Source organism: Heloderma suspectum, chromosome 2 (assembly GCF_057233095.1).
Source record: "Heloderma suspectum isolate Gila_16-S chromosome 2, 16-S_ref, whole genome shotgun sequence".
NCBI lineage: Eukaryota > Metazoa > Chordata > Lepidosauria > Squamata > Helodermatidae > Heloderma > Heloderma suspectum.
Window position 1 is genome coordinate 301,556,368 of NC_139459.1, and position 23,903 is coordinate 301,580,270.

Here is a 23,903-nt window from a genome sequence, read left to right on the forward strand (position 1 = left end):
TTTACAAGCATCCCTGCATCTTTCATCTGTTAAAAACTGCTAAAAATCAAATGTTTAAAAATAAAAGCTTGACTGGGGGGGTCATGAAGTAAAAACCACTAAAAATCAAATAAAAACAAACAATTGTGTGTGTGGGGAACACAGGGGAATCTCCCCTACACCACTGTTGGGATATTGCAGCTTTCCACAACCTGGTGGCCTCCAGATGTTTTGGACTTCAGCTCCCATCAGCCCCAGCCAGCATAGTCAATGGTCAGAAATGCTGGGAGTTGTAGTCCCAAACATCCCAAGGGCACCTGAATGCGGAAGGCTATGAAGAGAAGAATGAGGGCGCTTGAGGTATGAATGGGGAAGGCTATGAAGAGAAGAATGAGGGCGCTTGAGGTAGGGAAGGGTGCACTGGAGGCTCCGATTTCGGTGGGGCTGTGTGAATCCACTCTGGGTTTCAGTTAGAACTAGCCAGAACTCTAAAGGAGCTACCCAAGGTGCTGAACCCCACCCACAAAACAGGTGCCGCACCTTGCGTCGCTCCTTTAGAGTTCTGGCTGGTTCTGACCGAAACCCAGAGTGGATCCGTAGCCCCGCCGAAATCGGAGCCACCAGCCTCCACTGGAAGGTTCAGCCGTAGAGACTTGCTCCTGAGGTCGCCTAGTTCGAGCCGTCGCGGGCGCGGTCCAGCAGGTGGCGGTGCAGTACCGCAGAACGGGAGGGGGCGTGCCTGCGCGCTGGCGTCAGCGGGGCGGGTGACGTCGGCCCGGGGCAGAGGCGGAGCGCTCGGCGCGGTGTTTACATCAGGAGCCGGCGGCGGCGGCGGCGGCGGCGGCGTTTGCCTCGCGGGCTCCGTCCGAAGCCGCGCCGGGCCGCGCCTTTCCCCGCCCTGCCAGGCCTCGTCCGTCCCCAGCAGCGCCATGTACCGGGCCCTGTACGGCTTCCGCTCGGCCGAGCCCAGCTCTCTGTCCTTCGCCGCCGGCGAGACCTTCCTGCTGCTGGAACGGAGCAACCAGCACTGGTGGCTGGTGACCCGGGCGGGCTCCGGGGAGACGGGCTACGTGCCGGCCTCCTACCTGCAGCGCCTACAGGTCAGGCGGGGGGCGGGCGAGGGGCCGCGGCGGCGGCGGGAGCGGCGGCAGCTGCCTCCAGGTGGACGCGGGTCCGGGCTCCTGCCCTGCTGCCGGTCTGGGATGGCCTCGCCAGGCATGTGCCCCTCCCAGAGCGCAAAGGGCGCACACACGCCTGGGGTGGCCAGGGCAGAGCCCGGCGCCTGGGTCTGTGCTGCGATGTGAGGAAAGGATGCCACCGGGGGCGACTCTGGGTCTGCGTCGCGCATCCTCATTATCATCTCTGTGGAAAGAGCATGAGGCCAGCCTGTAAATAGCCACCTGTGATCGTCGCACACGTTTTCATGAATGTACATGTGGTAGGGAGGGAGATGTAACTGGCCTTGGGTACCCAGTGGCACGCACGTGTGGCTGTCGCGTGTGATCTGCCTATGAGAAGATTTCAGGCAGCTTCTTACACAGGAGCACTCTTGACATGGTGGGGAGATGAGGTGAGCTGGCTCTATACTTGCTGGTTGGATCCAGACTTCGTTATGCTTGGAGCCGAGCCATTGAAATCAATGGGATTTAAGTTAGTCATCATAGAATAGTAGGGTTGGAAGGGGACTACAAGGCCATCGAGTCCAACCCCCTATTGATCCCATTGATTTCATCGATCCCATTGATTTCATTGGGAATCCCATTGATTTCATCGGGATCATGGGATCATGATCCCATTGGGATCATGATCCCATTGATTTCATTGGGTCTAACCTAAGCAAGACTAAGCCTGGATCTAACCCACTCTCCTTAGAGGTGCCAGGTGCAGGTTGGAAATGGTGTGTGCACCTTCTCAAAAGGTTAGTGGCGCTGTTCATGGAAGCTCGCTAACCTGCGCATGGGTTGCTACAGTGTATGCTTTGTTTGGTGTGCGTCAGATGGCACGCTCCAGCATTGGGGAGATGGGCTACTTGTCTCACAGATACAACCAGATGAAGGGCAACTTTCATTTATGGTGCAAAGTAAGGATTTTCTGGTGACTGTGTTCGCACTTCTCCCTTGCAGGCCTTTGGCGTTCTTACGTGGAGGTTTGTCCCTGTCTTGCCCTTCAGTGGCCATGTCCTACTCTTGGGACACACTTTGCCCAGTTGTGCTTTTCTAGAGCTGTCTGCTTTAATTAAATTAAAAAATGGAAGGAATGTTTTGCAAAGAACACAGTGCAAAGAACACAGTTACCCTTATATTAGTAACTGCACTAATGTGCAAAGAAGAGGAGGGATGGGCAGCAGGGGGATTCCAAGCACCACTGTGTGAGGCGAAACTCATCAGAATGCCCTTGATAGAATAGATGGCAATGGGGGTATATGAGCAGAGAAGAGAAAGCAGTGGAGAATAGTTGATGGGATAGTGCTCCAGGGTAGGAGCGTCCTAAGATGCTTAGGTCACGCCAGTCTCTTGTCCAACAAGGGAACTCGTACGTGCATTAGGTATTAACTTTCAGTCCAGAAAATTGAGCTGTAGCATGGACAAGATCAAGGATAAATTGCAGGCTACTACCCTCCGCCCGCTGCCCGTATTCATGATATATACAAACCATGAGAAAAACCTAGCACCACTTTCCCCATCTCTAGTGAATGTTACTCCAGTGGCACATTGTGCAAGATACATAGCTCATTGGGGCTGAAGTGGATTGACATGGATGGCATGTGAAGGTGTTATTCCCAGAGGAGTTTGTGTGTGTGTGTTGGATGTTAGCCATCCCAAAGGGCGTAAAGCTTGACTGTTGCCTGCATTACTTGATTATGTTGCTATATACTCTCATATGTATGTATGTATGCGTGCGCGCGCACAGACACATAATCAGGCAGCTGTTTGGAACATGGCTTTGGTGCTGGCTTTCTGTATCTATGGAGAATACTGCAACTCAGTGAATGTAGGGTAGAGTAGCCTTGGTTGTTGCAAGCCTCTGTAACATGGAATATAACGGAGAGAGGCTAATAACAGGCCTGTCCAACTACTGATGAGGGGGCCAGACGGCTAAGCTTGAACAAATGTTGTAACAATAGTGGCAGTAATTATAGCCAAGTCAGACACGTTAGCAATTATGGAAAGTGAACGAACAGATTGCTTCAGCCCAAATAGGAATCAGAGTGATGAGTTATAACACCCCCCGATCTAACGTGGGGGTGTATTTAGTGGAGAATTCCTAGGGAAAGCATAAATATTGAAACGAGAATTTGCTTTAGAGCAGACACAGTTTGGGCCAAAGTGTTTTGTTCTAATGCTAGAGATGTGAAATTGGGCCTTAAATAGCTGCATTAAAAAACCATGTTTAATGGTTATAATTTGTAGAAGGAAGGGCCAGATTGGACGTGATATTTGTCACATCGTTTCCTCTTGTGTAGCTGATTTTTTTCCTTCCACAAATAGTCGGCGCAGGGAGGGGGAGCAAGATCAGGACTGGGGGAGTCCCCATCATTGTTGTCCTGATGGAAATTGCCTCCCCCCACCCACTCCTGCACCTCCCATTCTCGATGGGAAGTAAATTCCTCTTAGTGCCAATGGGAGCTTTCTTCCCATTGCTAATAACAGGGGGCGGGGCGGGGAGGAAAATCAGAGTGGGATCATGGTGGAGGGCAAAGAGTTAAAAAACAAAACCTCTCCTCCATGCCACACTTCTGATGATGTTCAGTTCCCCCGTCCCCACTCCAGCTATTTGTGGAAGAAAAATCAACTGCGCAAGGGCAAACTATGGAACGAATGTTACTTCTAGTTTGTTCTTGGAATAGGCAAACATTTGTGTCCGTGTTTTAGAGAACATATATTTGCATGAACAGCTGCTGCTTCTCTGTATTAATAACAATTCTAAGCCACTCTTCAAGTAAAATGACCATTATTTTTATTCCAAAAATAGGATGTTTGTTTAGAAAATTGAAGAATAAATAAAGTTGTGCCAATTAAATGTATTGCACCAATTAAATTGCAAAATAGATCAATCTGCATAACTTTCCTGGGGGGAAAACCTTGTTGAACATGTCCTATTAATATTTTTCTATATAACAGTTGATATCTGTCTCTGTCTTATTTTCCAAGACAAGGTGAAACTTACATGGACAGAGGTTGGCAAATACAGTAAAAAGAAAGAGGATCCTGTGTTGAATTTAAAAGTAGCTCCTATGTCTGAAAAGGTTGATAGTTACATCCCTAAACTTGTTTTAGGGAGCCTTCTGTTGGATTCATTTGAAACTTTCTAGATGAGCTAGGCCATATTTCTGTTGGATTAAAGGGGTTCAATGATCAGTGATTGGGTGGGACACTCTGAGTTTGGACAATCAGTGGGGGAAATAACACATTGCAGGTTCCCCCCCCCCCCCGCTCTTGCATGTGCTGGTCGTGCAACTGCCATTTTCCTAATTACCTGTGCCGCGGGTTGCCGTGTCATCCAAATCAGGTTACGTGACACTGCCAGGGGTGGCTTCTTACCCATCCTACAACCCACGATCATCCAAATGCGGCCTATACCAGCTTCATATTTAACCACTTGCCTGGTCGCCATAGGTGATTGAGTGGGATCCTGGAGGAAGACCGACTGCTTCATTTTTTCTGTGTCAGTCCCTGGTTTTCATGACAACCAGAGTTGTGGGGTAACACATCTGACAACGGACCATGTAGATAGCCTTTTTTCCCCATGATGTCTGCTTTGGGGGGTTTCTCTCAGGCAGTTCCCGATGTTGGCTCTTCGGTGGCCACTTCTCCTACTTGTGTGTTCTTTCCCAACTGCTATTCTGAACAGATGGCATTCTGCCCTTCACCTCAAGCTTTGAAATTCTGCAGCTTTGCTTCAGACTGCATTCTTAGTACTTGCCCATCCTTATTTCAGTACTATTTGCCATAGTAGAGAGCTTTTGGTTACTGTGGAAGTGTCTTTCTCCAACTCCTATACTTCTGAATACCTTTGGAGTGCAATTTCAGTTTATCCCTAAATCAGGTATAAAAGCACCCCCGACCACAGCTATCCAGCTGAGAATCTAGTAGCAAGGCCGGGGCCAGCAGACCCCCAAGCTGCTTCTTTCAAATAGTTTGGGAGTACTTCTAGACCCAGCCTTGCATGCTCAGAGGACGGCTGTTGCCTGGAATGTTTGTTTGTTTGTTATATTTATATCCCGCCTTTTTTCCTCTTGCAAGTAACCCAAGGCAGCTTACGTTATCCTCCTCCTCTCCATTTTAGCCTCACAACAACCTTGTGAGATAGGTTGGGCTGAGAGTCTGTGACTGGCCTAAAGTCACCCAGTGAGCTTCCATGGCCGAGTGGGGACTAGAACCCAGATCTCCTGGCTCCCAGTCCAGCACTCTCATCAACAGCTGTATCCATTCCTGGTACAGTCAGACTAGGCTATGCATTATTAACATTGGACTGCTGTAACTCCTTTTGTGGGTCCGCTCTTGAAAAATGCTTGGAAACCTTGTACAGAATGCTGCAGCCAGTATTTTGACCAGAACATGCAACCCCTTTATTGCATCAACTGGGTGCAATTCAAGGTGCTGGTACCTTGAAAGCCCTAAACAGCTTGGAACCAAGCTACCTGAAGCTATCTCCTACCATGTGAACCTTTGAGATGTGTTGGTACAGGCCTCTTGTATGTACCAAAGCCTTCTGAGGTATGGTTGGTGGCAATGTGTAGGAGAGCCTTTTATGTGGCAGCACCCTACCCCAAGAAGGTAGATTTGTCTTTTTCTTTACTGGTGCTCTGGCACTTGAAGGCATTGCTCTTACTGCAAGCTTTTAGCTCAGTTGCTGTTTAAGTTGTTACGTATTATTTATTGATGGTTTTCTAAGTGTTTTCTTATGCTGTTTGTAGTAATTATTTCTTTTATGATGATGTAGACTACTGTTATATCTATTCTGATGATGATTTGGCTGGATTATGTTAGCCACTTTGCGTTAAGGAGGTGAAAAGTGGGACAACATTGTATTTATATTTATCTCTCAGTCAAATCTGTATGTCCCTAAAAAGACTGTAATCCTACATGTGCTTATTTGGGAGTAACCGTCATTGAATTTGGTGGAACTTGCTTCAGAATAAACATGCAAGGGATCAGGCTGCACATGTGTTAAACGTGATAACACATTTAATGCCTACCATTTAACATGAACATTCATACCCAACCTAATAGCTTGGAGTTAAATTTAAAATACAGATTCTGGAGATGTGGGACCCTTTTGGAAAATGCAGTGTTGGCACCTTCCTTGTTGTGGTGTATCTATATCGGGGTCTTTGGGCTTGGACAAAGATGCTACTGGACCCTGCTCTTTGGGATCTCAACTGGTGATGATTACCTTTGCCAACTCTGTTGCCTGCAGCTTTAATGGTGGGGAGGGAACCAGGTATCCTTGTCTTGGGAAGAAGAAAAAGTCACTCTGGCCAGGTTACTTTGGTGGCAGTCCATTACAAATTGACAGACGAGGGTTGCCTCATAGTCACGGGTTTTGTTGAAATTTTGCAGTCATCCTACATGTTAAACTGTATCTACAGCCAGATTTATTTTTTTTTCTGTTACTGGGGCAGGGCCACGCCTGTCTGAAAATTAGTTGGAAGTCACATTTCCTGTAAAATCTGTACTTGTTCTTTTTACCATCAAGCGAGATATTACCTACAACATTCATTAAGGGCTCATTTTGAAGCTCCAAGACCTCTTTCCAAAATGTAGGTATGGCTTTTTGTAAACAGCTTTTGTAACTTTAGAAATAATTGCACATGTGAAAGGGGGGTTCAGTAGGGAGGCACAGACTCTGCTCTGACCTTGCCTAGTGTGAAGCTAAAGGCCAGCTCATTCCTGCCTATGTGTGCAATAAAAAAAGCATCCCCTCAAATTTGTTTTGGTTCAGATTTGAGGATCAGTGCATCAGACTTGCCTTTAGAAGGGGTTTTCTACCCCCTCAAATGTGTTTTGGGTCAATTTCTTGTGATCATTTTGTCTGCAGACAGAAGGCCAACACCCAGTGGACCATCTCTTAACATTTTCCCTTTTAGTTGTGGTACTCTGTATTTCAGCCATTGACTGCTGGCTGGGGATGATAGGAGTTGTACTGCAACACAGCTGGAGGGCACCAGGGAAGACTGTTGTATTGCATTTTAAAAGGATTTGGGAGCCAGAGTAACAAATTCACAAGTGATTAGTTCTGCTTCCGATTACCAATACTTCTCCACGGTCTCATCTTTGATATGAGTGCTTTCCATAAGAGGTTATTTTATTATTTATTGAGTGCCAGAAAGCTAGCTGTTCTGGCTCACTCTGTATGCATGGTTTAATTCTGTAGCAACTCACTGTTAATTGGGTTGCTACTCTACTTGGTTGGTTTAGTCCTGACTGTTTTCCTTGCCACCCTGAAGACATTTCTCCCAAGAGTCTATTCTGGTAGGTACTTACAGTGGAATTTAGTTGGCCTAATCATAACATTCTATGTTGCAGGATAATTAGCCACCAACTTCAATGATATGTTAAGTTTTCCATCCATTGATTTTAAATCTAAACAAGATGCCTTCGTTGGAATTTTTTTTTGAGCACAGCTAGGCCTCATGATAGGGGCTGCGGTGGCTTAGTGGTTAGGACGCTGAACTGCAGACTGGAAGGTCGGCAGGACAGCAGTTCGAGACCCAAGTGCTGCGTGACGGAGTGAGCTCCTGTCTTCAGTCCCAGCTTCTGCCAACCTAGCAGTTCGAAAGCAAGAAATTGCAAGTAGATAAATAGGTACCGCTTCGGCAGGAAAGGTAACAGCGTTCCGTGCACGGCCACATGACCACGAAAGTGTCTTCGGACAGCGCTGGCTCTTCGGCTTAGAAATGGAAATGAGCACCACACCCTAGAGTCGGACACGACTAGTTGGGGACACCTTTACCGTTTTAGGCCTCATGAGCTTGAGGCATCAATTGCTAGGAGGCAGTGTCCAGTCTGTTGCAACTTGAAATTACCTTGATTTGGTGTTTCTCTAAATTCTCTCCACCTTTATGTTGTGTGTATATACAGCCACTCTGATCGTATGTCAATGGTAACAATTTAAAGTAGCAAACATTAAGATGGAAAAAGACCTTAACAGTTTTTTGGTTAATTTTTCCTTAGTTCAAAAGAATAGTTATTGGTTCAGCTGGGATTTATTTCCTTGGTGGGCATCTTAGCCAGATACTTCAAAATCAAGGTTGGGGGCAGACTGTACCTGCTTGTTGCACAAACGATAAATGGGGTGGGCTTAAGCTAACATCTCTGCTGTGATGTAAATTAGGGGTGGGCAGAAGGTAGATCTCCGGATGTTTGGGACTTCAACTCCCGGAAGCCCTTGCCAGCATAGCCCGTGATCAAGAGCACTGAGAGTTGAAGTCCCAAACATCTGGAGATCTCCTCTCTACCCACCCCTGAAGTAAATGGTGTGGATACATTACAATCTCTTGAATGGAAGCAAAAGCTTTGTACTTCAGAAATCATACCAAATAAAAGGTCTGCATAACTACTCTGTAGATGGAGCGCTTACTGCCATGTCTAGCTGCGCCCACTCTAAGCTCATCTGCTAATGCTCTGCTCTGCGTGCCTTCCCTGTCTGAAATGAAGTGGATCACAACTAGGGAGAGGGGTTTTTTTTGGCTCTAGTGCCTCTATTAAGGAACACCCTCTCCTGGCACCAGCGTGTCTGTTTTTTAGACATCAAGCAGAAATCTTTTCATTTGTTCTGGCTTTTAAAGTACTTCTAAGTATTGATGACTGCTGTTTGATGTGTCGGTCTCATCTTTTATTTGCAGTGTTGTGTTTGTATTGTGATTAACTTTGTAAACTTCCCTATAATTGATTTTGAGGAAGGGCAGCATAAAAATGCTTTAAATAAAAAGAAATACATAAGTAGAAATAAAATGACTGATAGAATAAAAGTTGGAACTGTGATTTGTTGCCCACTTAGGTGCATATTAAGTCTTTTGAGGGAAGAATATACTGACACTTGGGCCCAGGATTGCTACTTAAATTGACTCTCTTAGGGCATACCTATATGCACGTTTAGACAGAAATATGTCCTACAACTTCCAGAATGCTGGGAGTCGTAGGACTTCTTTCTGTCTAAACAAGCATCGGATTGCACCCTTAACTTTTGTAGTTTTGAAAAAGGATTAGGTAATTTAAGGAAACAGACGAATGATTTGGGGAGGTGACTTGAAGTGAACATGGGACCCTTGAAATGTGTTTTTGTTACAATCGGAGAGTAGAGTACATTAGAATACTTTAAAGAGACTTTACAATGTAAGTGTGCATCTGTTGTGATGTTGAAGTGTTGGCTCAGAGATGACAGTAATAACATCGGGAAATGAACCAAATCTTTGTTACAAAGCCTGTGAGTGTTTGACCAAGGAAGTGGCTTAAGGGTTCAAGAGCTGTCTGTTCTTACATCTGTTCATTTAATAAGAATATTGATGTTACTTAGTGGCAAGATGCTAAGAGGTAATTTTTGTTGCCAGGGCTCACTGCAAGAACATTGCATCTAATGATAAGTGACAATGTGTTGAGATGAAAGAGAGGATGTGTTTCCAGTGAGAGTCACTGTTGCAAAAAAAAAAATAACCCAGCAGCTACCTTCATTAATAATGCAGTCAGGTTCCAGGTAGACTCCACAGGCTGTAAGAGCTACAGTCAAAGGACGAAAACCTCCTCCGTGATAGAACTTCCCAGTGGGAGTGATGAACTGAGATCACAGCAGGACAATTGAAATAATGTCATTTAAAGTGAGATCCCCATCTTAAATTAAGATATTACCCCTGCTAGCGCTGCCTGCACTTTTCCTTTATAGCTGATCTACAATATCCCAGATACTACTGCACATCAAGAGAAAAAATGCACAGCAGTTTTTATTTGGAAATCTTTCTTTCTCTTTTAGCAAATGTGTATCTTTGTATTTTGCCAGTGACTGGCTGCATTGCTCATCACACTGACTGGTGGTGGTGTGGAATTATTTATTACATTTCTATACCTCCTAACAGCCGAAGCTCTCCGGGCAATTCACAGCATTAAAACCCATTAAGATACTCTTACAGAAATTCTGGAACTGGCGGTATGGAAGAACGTTTGCTCTTGGGAACCCACCATGTTCCATGATACTTGTCGTGCACTGATTATTTCTGGTATTGAATGATATGATCATACAACTTGATTTTGCTCTCTTCTATTGCTTAATGACTGTATTTTGTTGCCTGTGTAGTTAATGTTATCAGACCTTTTGGATATTATTCATTTTCCCTAGTTTACCTATCCCAGTTGTTTTATTGCTTCTTGCATTTGGGAACCCTCCATGGTCCATGATATTTGTCATGCACTGTATTGTTTCCCCATGTCAGGGCCAAAGTACACAATATCTTAAATGCATGATTGCATTTACATATCTTTAGATCTTTTTAAAATAGAAGCCATTGCAAAGTGTGTGTGGGGTGGGTGTGGGTAAGGGATGAGCCTTTCCTCTGTGCTATTTACCATGATGAAAAGTCCCCCTGAAGCTGCTACTTGTCCTGGAAGGGAAGCTATTGTTCATGCTGTAGCAGCTTCTCTCTTGGGGCAGATAGCTGCTTCAGAGGGACCATTTTCATCAGAAATGCAATGGAGGAGAGGATGAAATACTTCCCCTACCTATGCTACAGTCCCAATCTGGCTTAGGGACCCTCATGAACCAACTTCAGGAGTTAACAAACATGACTGCTTCACTGTTACCGACTGCAATAAAATATTTGTTACATATATAAAGCCTTGAAATGGGTGTGTAAACCCCATAAAGATCTGGTGAACTACCACTTACTCAGCTGGAGCGATACTGGCAGTGTTTAACATAAGCAAGTCCTTAGTATTTGGAGAGTGTTGGCCAGGTTTCTGGACACAGGATTTTAGATCAGTGGTATTGGAGGGAACAATGGAGCTAACAGGTGCTACAGCTGAAAAGTATGAAGTGTATAGGTGCCAGCAGCACCCAGTTAATTGCTCAGAGTTATTGAGAGTGCACCAATAAATGCTGCCAGTGACTTTAATGCAAGGCAGCTGTTGTGGTAGCGAAACTAGCCTAAGAACTTCACAGCTTCTGATTAAATGGGAGGGTGCCAGTTGCTGGAAGATCTCTATGAGCAAGAGTGATACTTAAATAGGTTGTGAACAGCAGAAAAGTGAGGAGACTACAATGGAGGTTTTCATCTGAGGCAGAGAATAATTTATGGTACTAGACTGAAGTTTTATATGAAGTAATAAAAGAAATCAATTTAAAAGCTTCCTTGGGAGAAAGGGATTTATTCTTTGTGTCAAGGAAGTGAAGAGTTGCTGAATAGGAAAGAAAGCCCCAGTGTAACAAATGAGGGTCGTACATCTAGGTTAAACAGTCCATACGTTATCTTAATAGTGAAACATGTAATTACTTAATGGGAATCTGGATTTTTGCCAAGTTAAACTTTTAGATTGTGATGGTCTGGGTTACACCATGGCTACACAGGATATCTATTTGCGAAAATGACAGTGGGAGCAATACTGGCTCTTCCTCGGCTGTTGAGATCAAGACAAGAAATGGCATTCTTATCCATTTCTGTTGTTTGTAGGACTGTTGTATCTGAGAATGAGATGAAGAAAAGGCTGGTTTGGCTGTCATAGTAGCCTCTCTATTCAATTCAGGGAAATGGCCAGTAAAATATTCATCTGTTTTGAAACTCTGTGATCCATTGTATGCGTGTAAGCAGCCATGTGGACAGCCCATTGCAGCAGAGCTCCACATGGAAAGTTGTTCACATGAGTGGCTTATCATGCAGCTCAGTTGGATTTTAACCATGCCGGGGCAATTCCAGGAAAACAAGGGTTTGCATTGATATGGTTAATCCATCTGGACCATGCAAAAAGGTTCTCTTGCAAATAACTCATGATATGTAGCTCTGCCAATGTGGTTGGTTTAGGGATGGTCAGTCATGTGAGTAGCTGCAAATAGGTGAAACAGGCCTGGTACATTTGAGCACTGGATTTTCTTTGTGGCAGGTCATTTCAAACCTTTCTTTTATGCCTGAGTCTTGGAGCATTTCACAGAGCTGATTGTAGAAAGAGTCCTTAAAAGACTAGTGCTTTGAGTGATCCCAAATAGCCTAGTTTTCAGAGGAGTTTGAGAAATGGGGAGAAGCCTTAACCTTGAGAAGGATTTAAAGGGGGAATGATGTACTTAAATATGGAAAAAATATGGTATAGGATGAGGGAGCAATAACGAGGGAGACTTCTTCAGAGTGGCAATAAAAGTGTGTGTGTGTGGGGGGGCAATCAAAAGGAGCCAGAGGAGTGAGAACTGGGGAGTAGGAGTTGGTGGTAAGGCCAGGAGGCTAAAGGGAATGGACAGCAGAAGGAGTAGAGCAGCTTTGGGGATTATGGGAGTTGTAATTCAACACATCTGGAGGGGCACCAGGTAGGGGAAGACTGGAATAGTACATGGGGCTGTGAAACAGTTCTTTTGCCAGATTCTAAGAGTGGAATTCAATTGAAGCAATGTTTAGGGAGGAGAATTTCAGAAATTGTGGGAGGAGTGACATACATTCCTAGTTCAGAAATCCCCAAGCCATATCCCATCCCCGAAGGGTGCTTCTATTTGTAATGGCTGCACCAGCTGTCTTGTCTACCAGTGTTCCTCCTGTCTTTCCTACATTTTCAGAAATTTACCAAGTTCTTGGGGAATAGGAGAAGAGAAAACGGCAACTGAAGCTAAAACCAAGGGTTGCTTCTATGCTGTTTCCTGCCTGTCAAGGATTCACAGATGTGCTCGCTGGAAGAAGTACATCTTTTAGTCTGAGAGCCATGTGTCTAGGTTTGAAAACAGGGAAGGACTCCCCCTCTCTGCAGGATACTTTCGGAGGCACTCTGAAAGCAGTAAGACTTTGTTGCATCCCAATGTCTCAGCAGGAAGTGCTGCTTCAGGGGGAGACCTGACCAACTCTTGCTTAGGAGAAGATCCCTCATGCTAGACTGAGTCTTGGAGACTCTTGGAAAACAAGACACTTCACTGCTTTCTGAGGCCCTTTGCCACAGAGGTGAGCCCCCGTTTGCCTCCCCAGCTCAGAGCAAAGCAGGGGCTCACCACTCGCAGTCTGCTGGGGCTGATGGATCATGTCAGACAAGACCCTGGCCCTCCCTCTGGTCACAGCAGACACAGCTTTGGGCTGGCTAAAATGTGTGGACCCCTGATCCCAGCTCATATTCTTGTCCACTGTGCTATGTTATACTAGCGTACTTTGGTTTGAGCCAAAAGCACAGTGCCAACTTCCTCTTTCCCAACTGGGAAACCGGGTGCTATCATCCCTTTGCTGGTTAAGGGATGTATAGGGAAATTTGTCTACTTTCACAAGATTTTTCTTCCCTACAGCTTGCCCCATCTATCCAACAGTGCCCAGTTCCTGATAAGGTGGAGGAAACACATAGATCTAAATTTTTTATTTATTTATTTATTTAAAAGCACATTGTTTTGCTTTCAGTGAGGTGATAGATATCGATTTTTCCTCTTAAACAGCAAGGCTTAATGTACTCACCTTGGTCTGGTGCTGGCATAATGCTCCCCATCTCTACCACAGTTAAGAGAGCTAAATTGTATCTACCATGTGAGTACTACTTGCCTTTCCCCAGATGTTCTTAACCATGTTTGAGTTACATCTCTTAACCATGGTTAGCTGTCTATAGTTCCTCTTGTGACTAGAAGCTTGTTTGCAAACCCTAGTTAGAAGGCGCCGATAAAGGTCAGTGCAGATGTGCATCTTAGGCTGCAATCCTATACCCACTTACCTGGGAGTAAACCCCATTGAACTCAACAGGACTGATTTTTGCGTAGATATGTATAGGATTTCACTGTTATACAGTGAAAGGCAGGTGGAAATTGAGATGAGAAGTGCAAGGTGGGGAAAGGGAGAACACAATTCCATGACTTCCTTCCAGCCTCTTCATCATGGCTTGAGTTTGGGAGTGCTGCATTTTCACATGGGCTAAAGTGAGGAATTGTCACTCTTGCTTTTGATTGGACATTTTTTGCCAATGTGGGAATTTGATTTTTGATTGCCTTGGTTTGCACTGTTGTGTGATTCATAATGGGTTATTTTAAGGCATGCACAGTGGAGTTAATACTCCTTCCTAGTAGAGTAGGGGATTTTTGTGATAAAGGAGGTACCTCTGTAATGTCTGTTCTGAAAAAGGAGCTGTTCCTCCTAGTTTATTAGTCTAATTTCAAGTCTTGTCTTTAGAGAAAATGAAGTCATTGCCCATGGATTATAGCAGCGTTTGTAGCTTCTGCCTTGCTCTGATCTCCCTGCTTTAATCAAAGCCTTTGAGGATCAAACTCAAGCTCTGACAGCTCTATTACATATATTGGCAGTTAAAACCTTTGTTGCTTTTTTAGCATTAAAGAGGGCAGGAAAAAGAATCTTAGTGGCAGTACCTAAGGTCAAAAAGGTAGGCAATGAACTCTCTTTGATCTCTGAGTGAGACCCTTCCCCTTCAGGAAACCGGAAGCTTGTGCCTTTCCCCCTTCTGTCCTGTGGGAGCTCGAAGAGCCATGTGCAGAGTTGGACTGGTGTCCTACACCACTCTCTTAAGCCCAGAAGTAAGTTCCACTGTGTTCAGTAGATTTGCTCCCAGATCAGAGTGCAAAGCTTTGCAGGCTCAATGTAGTAGTAAAGACATTTGAGAGGTTTTCTTTTGTAAATGTCTTTATTCAGTTCTGCGCAGCTCTCTACATTTCTGTTTTTGTGACTTATCACTGAATTTCAGTGCTACGTTTTGTTCCTTGTTTCTTTTTATGGAACTGCAGCAGCAAAGGGATGATAGCACCCTTGTTTGCCCAACATTTTACCATTTACAAGGCCTGAGAGTTCTCTTTGTCAAAAAAGCAGATGGTTTTTCTATCAGTATAAAATTTGGCATCAGGAGTTTACTTGGCAAGGGGTGTCTCGATAAACTTTAACGATGAATGGCCAAGTTATAGCAATTTAATAGTTTTTCATTGAGGTGTGTCATTGTTAATGACCAGTTTTTGTAACCTCTCTTCCCCCCCACTCCAAACCCATACCTTAAATTTTTGCTTTTGGCAGTTTAGATTATGCCTTACATTCAAGTGTGTTGTAGGGTTGGTGAAAATCCGTTGTGTAGGTTTAAACTTTTAATAAACATGTTTTAATGGAAAGAGAATGGAGGCATGTTACGCAGCACCTGTCTGTTGTGCAGACTGAATTCCAGGAGGAACCTGCCTCACAATGGTAGAATGGCCAAAGCGACATCCAAGTTTGCTTTGACCTTGGCAACTGTGCTCTACATTACTACAATGACAGCTGTTTTGTGGGGTGGGGGAGGCCCAAGACCCAATGCCAGACAAATTTGGGAGGAGGAGGGGGGCCTGGATTCACTGCCACTGGATGGAGCAAACTGCGGCACAGGTAGCCATCTGTGTGTGTATGTGTGTGTGAGGTGGGCAGCATCCTGTGTCTTTCTGTGTGTGTGCGTGCGAGTGTGTGCATGCGTGCGTGTGCATGTGTGGAAGGGAGAGGGAGAGAGGGAGGTTGCTTTGTGTTTATGTATGAGAGATGGGAAGGACAAAGTGTGAGGGTAGAGGGGATGGTGGGGAGCTACATGTGTATATGATTGAGTTCACATTGGTCAGTCACACTGGCCTATCTCTATTCCCGAAATCTATAAAATGTGCACATGGTTTCCACATATTTATATTTTTATCTATATTGTGCCTTCTGTTCTAGTCTCAGGCTTGGTTCATTCCTTGAGCTGTGAGTGCTCTGCTGTGGATTCCCTTGATTTGCTATCTGTGATAACAGCAAGCTATCTTATTTTTATTTATTTATTTATTTATTTATTTATTTCTATACCGCCCAATAGCCGAAGCTCTCTGGGCGGTTCACAAAAACTAAAACCAAACAACACACAATAAAACAATTTAAAATATATAGAACATTAAAACCACAATATAACAATACAACCACAATAAAACCTAGCAGCAGTACAGGAGTTTAAAATACAGATTTAAAACAGCAAAGATAAAAATTTAGAAAGCTAAAATGCCTGGGAAAATAAAAAGGTCTTCACCTGGCGCCGAAAGGAGTACAATGTAGGCGCCAGGCGAACCTCACTAGGGAGCTCATTCCAGAGCCGGGGTGCCACAACAGAAAAAGCCCTCCTCCTAGTAGCCACCCGCCTCACTTCCTTTGGCAGGGGCTCACGGAGAAGGGTCGCTGATGATGATCTTAAGGTCCGGGCAGGCACATATGGGAGGAGGCGATCCTTCAGGTAACCTGGCCCCAAGCCGTTAAGGGCTTTGAATGTTAACACCAGCACTTTGAATCGGGCCCGGAAATGGACTGGCAGCCAGTGCAGCTGGAAAAGTACTGGCGTAATATGAGCTCGCAGGCCAGTCCCTGTTAACAATCTTGCTGCCCTATTTTGGACCAGCTGAAGTTTCTGGACCGTTTTCAAAGGCAGCCCCACGTATAACGCATTGCAGTAATCCAGACGAGGAGTTATCAGAGCATGGATAACTGTAGCTAGGCTATCTCTGTCCAGATAAGGGCGTAGTTGGTATACCAGCCTAAGCTGATAAAAAGTGCTCCGTGCCACTGAGTTCACCTGTGCCTCAAGTGACAGTTCTGGCTCCAAGAGCACCCCCAAACTACGAACCTGATCCTTTAGGGGGAGTGCAACCCCCTCCAGAACAGGTTGAATATCACCTAGCCGGGCAGACGAACCACCCACTAACAGTACCTCCGTCTTGTCTGGATTGAGTTTCAGTTTATTAGCCCTCATCCAGTCCATTACCGTGCCCAGGCACTGGTTCAGAACAGCCACTGCCTCACCTGGGTTTGATGAGAAAGAGAGGTAGAGCTGGGTGTCATCCGCATATTGATGGCACCTCAGCCCACACCTCCGGATAACCTCCCCCAGCGGTTTCATGTAGATGTTAAACAGCATGGGGGATAGAATAGAGCCCTGTGGAACCCCATGGCACAATTGCCATGGCACAGAGCAATAATCCCCCAGCACCACCTTCTGGAATCGGCCATCCAAGTAGGAGCGGAACCACTGTAGTGCAGTGCCTCCAACTCCCAACCCAGACAACCTATCCAGAAGGATACCATGGTCGATGGTATCGAAAGCCGCTGAGAGGTCCAGGAGAATCAACAGGGTCGCACTCCCCCTGTCCCTCTCCCGGCAGAGGTCATCCCACAGGGCGACCAAGGCAGTTTCCGTTCCAAAACCAGGCCTGAAGCCCGATTGAAATGGATCTAGATAATCCGTTTCATTCAAGAGTGCCTGGAGCTGTCCTACAACCACCCGCTCAAGCACCTTGCCCAGGAAGGGGATGTTGGCCACTGGCCTATAATTAACATCCTCTGGGTCCAGATTAGGCTTTCAGGAGTGGTCTAATTACTGCCTCTTTTAAAGCAGCAGGCACCACTCCCTCTCTCAAGGAGGAATTTACAACCTCCTGGACCCAGCTGGACAACCCCTCCTTGTTTGATTTAATAAGCCATGAAGGGCAAGGGTCAAGCACACAAGTGGTCGATCGGACTTGGCCAAGCACCTTGTCCGCATTCTCAGGCCTCAGTAACTGAAACTCATCCAATAAAACTGGACCAGACGGTGCTCTGAACGCCTCTACCAATGGAACTGCATTAATGGTGGTGTCCAATTCATGACGAATCTGAGCGACTTTATCCTCAAAGTTCTGCGCAAACTCGTCACAGCGTGCTACCGAGGGTTCCACCGTCTCTCTCCCTGGCCCAGAATGTAAGAGGCCGCGAACCACTCGGAAAAGCTCCGCTGGACGACACTGAGAAGATGCAATGCTGGTGGAAAAGAACTGCCTCTTTGCCACCCTCACCGCCACAGAGTAGGCTCGATAGTGGGCTCTTACCTGTGTTCGGTCAGACTCAGCACAAGTTTTCCTCCACCTGCGTTCTAGCCGTCTCCCCTCTTGCTTCATTGCCCTCAGCTCAGGTGTATACCAAGGAGCTGGCCGGGCTCTGCTCAGAGGGAGAGGGCGCTTGGGTGCGATCGTGTCAACCGCCCGAGTCATCTCTGCATTCCACAGAGCGACCTGGGCTTCGACAGGAGCACCAGCCATACCAGCAGGAAAATCCCCCAGAGCCCTCTGGAATCCATCGGAATCCATTAATCTCCGGGGGTGGACCATTTTGATAGGTCCCCCACCCTTGCAGAGGGGAAAGGCCGCCAGAAGTCTAAACCTCAGCAGGAAGTGATCTGACCATGACAAAGGGACAGATGTTAATTCCTCTACTTTCAGATCACCATCCTCCTGCCCAGTCGAGAAAACCAGGTCAAGCGTGTTTCCTTTTATATGCGTTGGGCCGATGACATGTTGGGACAGCCCCATGGTCGTCATGGCGGCCATGAAGTCCTGAGCCGCCCCGGATACAGCGGCCTCGGCATGGAAGTTGAGATCCCCCAGGACCATCATCCTGGGGGTCCTCAACACCAAGTCCAAGACCACCTCCGTCAGCTCAGGCAGGGAGTCCGATGGGCAGCGGGGTGGGCGGTACACCAACAGAATCCCTAATCTGTCCCGGGTACCCAACACAAGGTACAGACACTCAAGATCTGCACTCGAATGAGCAGGAAGCCTGGAGAGGGAGATTGAATTCCTATAGACCACGGCAACCCCCCCTCCCCGACCCTCAAGTCGGTGTTGGTGCTGCACTGAGTACCCAGCAGGGCACAGCTGGGAGAGAGTGACCCCTCCCAGTTCCCCCACCCAGGTCTCAGTAATACATGCCAGGTCAGCCCCCTCATCCACAATCAAATCATGGATGAGGGAGGTCTTATTTTGGGCCGACCTGGCATTCAGCAGCAGCACCACCAGACCCGAGGGCAGACTGGTAAGGCTGCCAGGAACCATCAGGTTGGGGGAAGAACCAGAAGAGGGGACAGCTGTAAGGTGTCTAGCCCCTCTTCTCCTCATCTGGCCTGTTAATCCCCCAACGCCATACCTCCCCCTGCCCGTGACCACAGTTATGGTGGCACCTCCCCCACCCCCTGAGTTGTCCAATAGTCCTCCCAGGCACATATTAAAATATTAAGATATAAGATATACAACAGTTTAAAAGAATATAAAAGAGATAAAAGAGAACAGCAGCGAAGAAGGAGCAGATAGTCCACGTTTGCCCCTTCCCCTGGTCTTTAAAGCTGCTGCCCTCTGCTGCTGCTGCTATTTGCTGCTGGTGTTGTGGCTGCTGGTGTCTCTGGAGAGGCAGGTGGGTGAGTCTTCAGATCTTACGCGACTCCAAGTGCGACGCTAAGTGCCTCTGGCAGCCCCGCCTTAAGTACCTGTGGGCGGGGGCAGAAGCAGGCTCAGGCCCAGGATCACCTGGTGCAGCTGCTGGCTGGTCCTCCTTCCCCAGGCTCCTTCCCGAGCAGCCTCTGGCAGCCCCGCCTTAAGTACCTGTGGGCGGGGGCAGAAGCAGGCTCAGGCCCAGGATCACCCGGTGCAGCTGCTGGCTGGTCCTCCTTCCCCAGGCTCCTTCCCGAGCAGCCTCTGGCAGCCCCGCCTTAAGTACCTGTGGGCGGGGGCGGGGGCAGAAGCAGGCTCAGGCCCAGGATCACCTGGTGCAGCTGCTGGCTGGTCCTCCTTCCCCAGGCTCCTTCCCGAGCAGCCTCTGGCAGCCCCGCCTTAAGTACCTGTGGGCGGGGGCAGAAGCAGGCTCAGGCTCAGGATCACCCGGTGCAGCTGCTGGCTGGTCCTCCTTCCCCAGGCTCCTTCCCGAGCAGCCTCTGGCAGCCCCGCCTTAAGTACCTGTGGGCGGGGGCAGAAGCAGGCTCAGGCCCAGGATCACCCGGTGCAGCTGCTGGCTGGTCCTCCTTCCCCAGGCTCCTTCCCGAGCAGCCTCTGGCAGCCCCGCCTTAAGTACCTGTGGTACTTAACAATCTTTCAGGGTTGTTGTAATAAGGCTAGTTGTAATGATTTTCCTGGGTTCATAGAATCTTAGGGTTGGAAGGGGCCTACAAGACCATCAAGCCCAACCCCCTGCTCAGTGCAGGAAGCCTGATTCCCAGGCGGTAATTGCGTGGAGAGCTCCCACAGATAGTGGAGGCTCTCCCCATCACCCTCCATGTGTACAGGGCGATGGATGCAACGCCAGAGGGGGGCAGGACTGGAACGCTCCCCTCCTTATGTGTTTGTTCAACATGGGAGGAAGAACACCTGAAGAGGTCTTCTGTCTCAGCTTTATCCCCCCCCCCCCCAATTTGGGCCAATGTGGCAATAACTGGTGATGTTGCAGAATCGTGTGCCTAATGTACTGGTTGAACTAGTGACAAACTCTGATTATAATATAAACAGTTACTAACCTGCGGATAGTAAAAATGGCTTACTTTTTTGCAAGGCTGATTTAAAGTGATTTTGATACATTAAAATGCAGAAATAAGGAAGGATCCAACAGTATCCAGCTGTGAGTGGTATTTATGTTGTGCTAGCAGAAACTGATGCTTGTGCAACATCAATAGTGCTTACTAGCACAACAGGTTTCCCAGGAATCGCTGTCAACGTTGTGCTATTGGTAGCTAGTGTCACCGATGTTGCACAAGCGTTGGTTTCTGCTAGTGGAACATGAATAGTGCTGTTGACCAGGCACCGTTGGATCCTTTCCACAAATGCTAACTACTGTAGAGCTACAGTGAAGTTACATTTCGCCACCTCAGAGTAGGTTTATGTAATTCAGTTAATTTCCCTTTTTAAAAAGGCAACAAAAGAAATTCTAGTTTAAGAGAAGACTTCCAGCTCTTACCAGTTCATCCTTGCACCCAAAAGCATGGGAGTTGCAAGTTAAGGCTCTTGCTTTAATTTCTGTGCCGTGAAAGCAGTAAACACTCTCCACAGTCTCCTGTGTTGATCTCACTTACACTCCTGCCCCATCACCACAGTCCCAACCGAGATGGCCCTCGGTGGTTGCTATGAGCCAAAAGAGATGGGAGATTCAGTCACAGATCTTTCATCTCGTCTACTTTAGCTCTGACCTGGCATTAAAATACAGTGTCTGTTTATTTATTAATTGAATTTATATCCTACTTTCCCAATAAAAATAGTGTTCAGAGTGGCTAACAATAATAAAATACAGATAAAAAACCAAATTATTAAAGCATACAAACAGTTTAAAACACAATTAAAAAATCAATAAAGAAAGAAACAGCAGCCACCAGCTAAAACCTACTTCAACAAATAAGGTGGCCTTTAAAGCCCAATGCCTGATTGAATAAAAATGTCTTTGCCTGCCTTTCCTCACTGGTAGTTCTGTACAGCTGCTTCCAAACATGCTCCACCCTTGAAAGTATCTAATATTAATAACATATTATATATAGCTAAAAGATATTGGCCATAGCATTGGTCTCCAGTTACTAGAATGATAAAAGCAACAAGTTGAATTGGAGATGGCTCTTCTGAAAGCGGCAGCCATTTATCATATTTTGGGTTTTACAAATAAATAGCTGACTTGGAAAGAGGAAACAATTGATGCAAGAAAATCCAGTGACCTGGCTTATTGGTGAGAGTAAGTAGCAACAGAAAATGTAGTAACAAATGTAGAAAAGATGTTGACAGAAATTCTAACAGTTGGGGTGGCATAGCTGCGAAAAGAGATATGAACAGAGGAGCTAAAATATTCTAGGCCAGAATAGCTGAGGCTCCCTTTCTACCCTGCTTGTTCGTACAAGAATAAACCTGGCATGCAATGAATCGAGAGTAAATACTCTGCCAACAAGCAATCTGTGAAAATCACACCCACAGCATACTGTTATGGATATATATAGGAATAACACTGTTGCTGTAATGAGATTGCAAAGATAAGTGATCATTTCTGTGCTCCAGAGTGCCTGCCACAAGCAAAAGAGAATTCCTCTAAATCAAGGGTGCAGAACCTTCGGCCCAGGGGCCAAATCTAGCTTGCTTGGTGTCCCAACCTGGACCTCTGAGGTTACCCAGAAGGCCACGCCCCTTCCCCTGGCTCCACCCCTTCCCCCAACCACTGATCAAATGGTGGCTTCCTGGCTTTGGTGCAGTTTCCCCCCCCCCTCCTGAAAGGTTGAAATGCCTCTCCTAAGGCTTAGTAAGCGCTTTAAGCTAAAATATGCTGGTATCTTGGCCCCACCCTTTTGCCTTCAGCCTCGCCCACTGCCAGAATGTGGCCCCCAAGAGCTTCTCCAAGTTGGTCCTTGGGCTGAAAGAGGTTTCCCACCCCTACTTTAAATGTCCACTACTCTGGTGCAGGATTGGGCTATGCTTAGACTTAAGAGCATCAGAAGACTCCTGCTGGATCAGACCAAAGGCCTATCTGGTCCAACATCCTGTTTCCAAAAGTGGCCAGCCAGATGTTGCTTTGCAGCTCATGTGATGCCCCCCCTTCCCCTACTGCTTTCCCCCTGTTCCCAGAAACTGGTATTCAGTAGCATGCTGCCCCTGAACCTGGAGGCTCTATTTACCAGTCATGGCTGATAGCTGCTTCCACTCACTGTCGATCAGTACCGGATCTGATGTTCCTGGTATGCAAGTTTGTTCAAACTGCAGAGACAAAGGAAGGCAGGCTCACCCGTGGCTAAGGGACGTGCTATTCATTCTCTCTATATATCATGTCTCTCTTCAACCAGAGTGGTATATTGCTGCTGCTTTTGAATTTTGGGGGCACTACACATCTTTGGAAGGGGACCCCCCCCCCCCGATACTGCTCTCTTTCATGTTTGTGCAGGCCACCTGGAAGATGTGTTTGTACTAGCAATCTGCTGCAACTGATTTCCTCCTAGAATTACTTCTGGAAGTGGTTCTGTCCTGTAGATTTACCCTTTATCCCTAACAATTTGGTATTCAGTGATTGTAAGAAGATCCTAGCAGTAGTTTCAAGCATCCACGGAAACCTGCAAGGAAACAATGGAATGGTTCATGGTTAGAGAGAAGGTATTTGTGATTTCCTGACAGAAATACTTGAAGAGTCAGTGAGTGAGTGTGTGCGTGTGTAAGCAGTGACTATTCATGGTCCCTTACTCAATGCAAGGGAATATGGGATAACTGCTACTTTCCACTTGGTATTGGTGGATAAATCAAAGAGTATCAGAGTAATTTAACCCAGACTGCAGAGGCAACACAAACCATTTAGAAGTGTAGCGCCTTCACTGTTGAAGTTAATGTTAGAGTAGTCTACTGATGTTTGATAAGGTAAGCATGAACATATGTAATCTTAAATTCTGGCTCTTCTTGAAGTCTTTTGAATTATGACTTGCAAAGTCATTTAATGCGTATGTATCCTAGCTCCTTTCCCCCCTTTTTTCTTCTTTTTAAACAAAAATTCAATAATGCTTTCATTCCCTCATGAGTGCGAATTAATGTGTGTAAAACCATAACACGCTCAGTTAGAATGTAAAGCACTGAAGAGAAATGCAGTTGCCGTTGGTGCTAAATGAAATGATTAACATTTACTGACATGTTGCCTTACAGCAGAGATAATTAAGCTACACTAGAAGAGAAGCTCCCATAATGTGAGAAATAGGGTTGCCCAAAGGAGACGCTGAGACTTAGGTGTCCCCTGACTCTGTGCATAGGACTTATTGCACAGCGCCCATTTCAACAGTTGCATTTGTAGCTGTTATCCTGCACTTGAGACGTCTGGCCAGTCTGGAGGCAGGGGCAGAGCCAGGCTTCTGTATTTTCCCTACTTGCTTCCAAGTAGCCATGCAGTCTTGCATGGTAGATGTGAGATGAGCCTGCCTACCTGCTTTTCTACTGGGGAATACTTAGGGTTCCGCTTCCCACCCTGGCTCGAGAGATCCCTGCAAGGAAGGAAGTGAGAT

General features: G+C 46.5%; 1 protein-coding gene across 4 annotated transcripts in view; it reads left to right on the plus strand.

The window, feature by feature from the left end:
• The first annotated feature begins 762 nt into the window (after positions 1-762).
• NCKIPSD (NCK interacting protein with SH3 domain) overlaps positions 763-23,903 on the plus strand; it is a 192,982-nt gene continuing 169,841 nt past the window's right edge. The window contains exon 1 of one of the 4 annotated variants that reach the window (XR_014788530.1): positions 763-1,079. Coding sequence is in view for 2 of the 4 variants with exons in the window: in XM_084840138.1 (XP_084696264.1) it covers positions 909-1,079 (171 nt within the window). In the remaining 2 variants the exon portion in view is untranslated. The remainder of the gene's footprint in view (positions 1,080-23,903) is intronic. The other 3 variants (XM_084840138.1, XM_084840141.1, XM_084840139.1) reach the window with 3 other exon arrangements.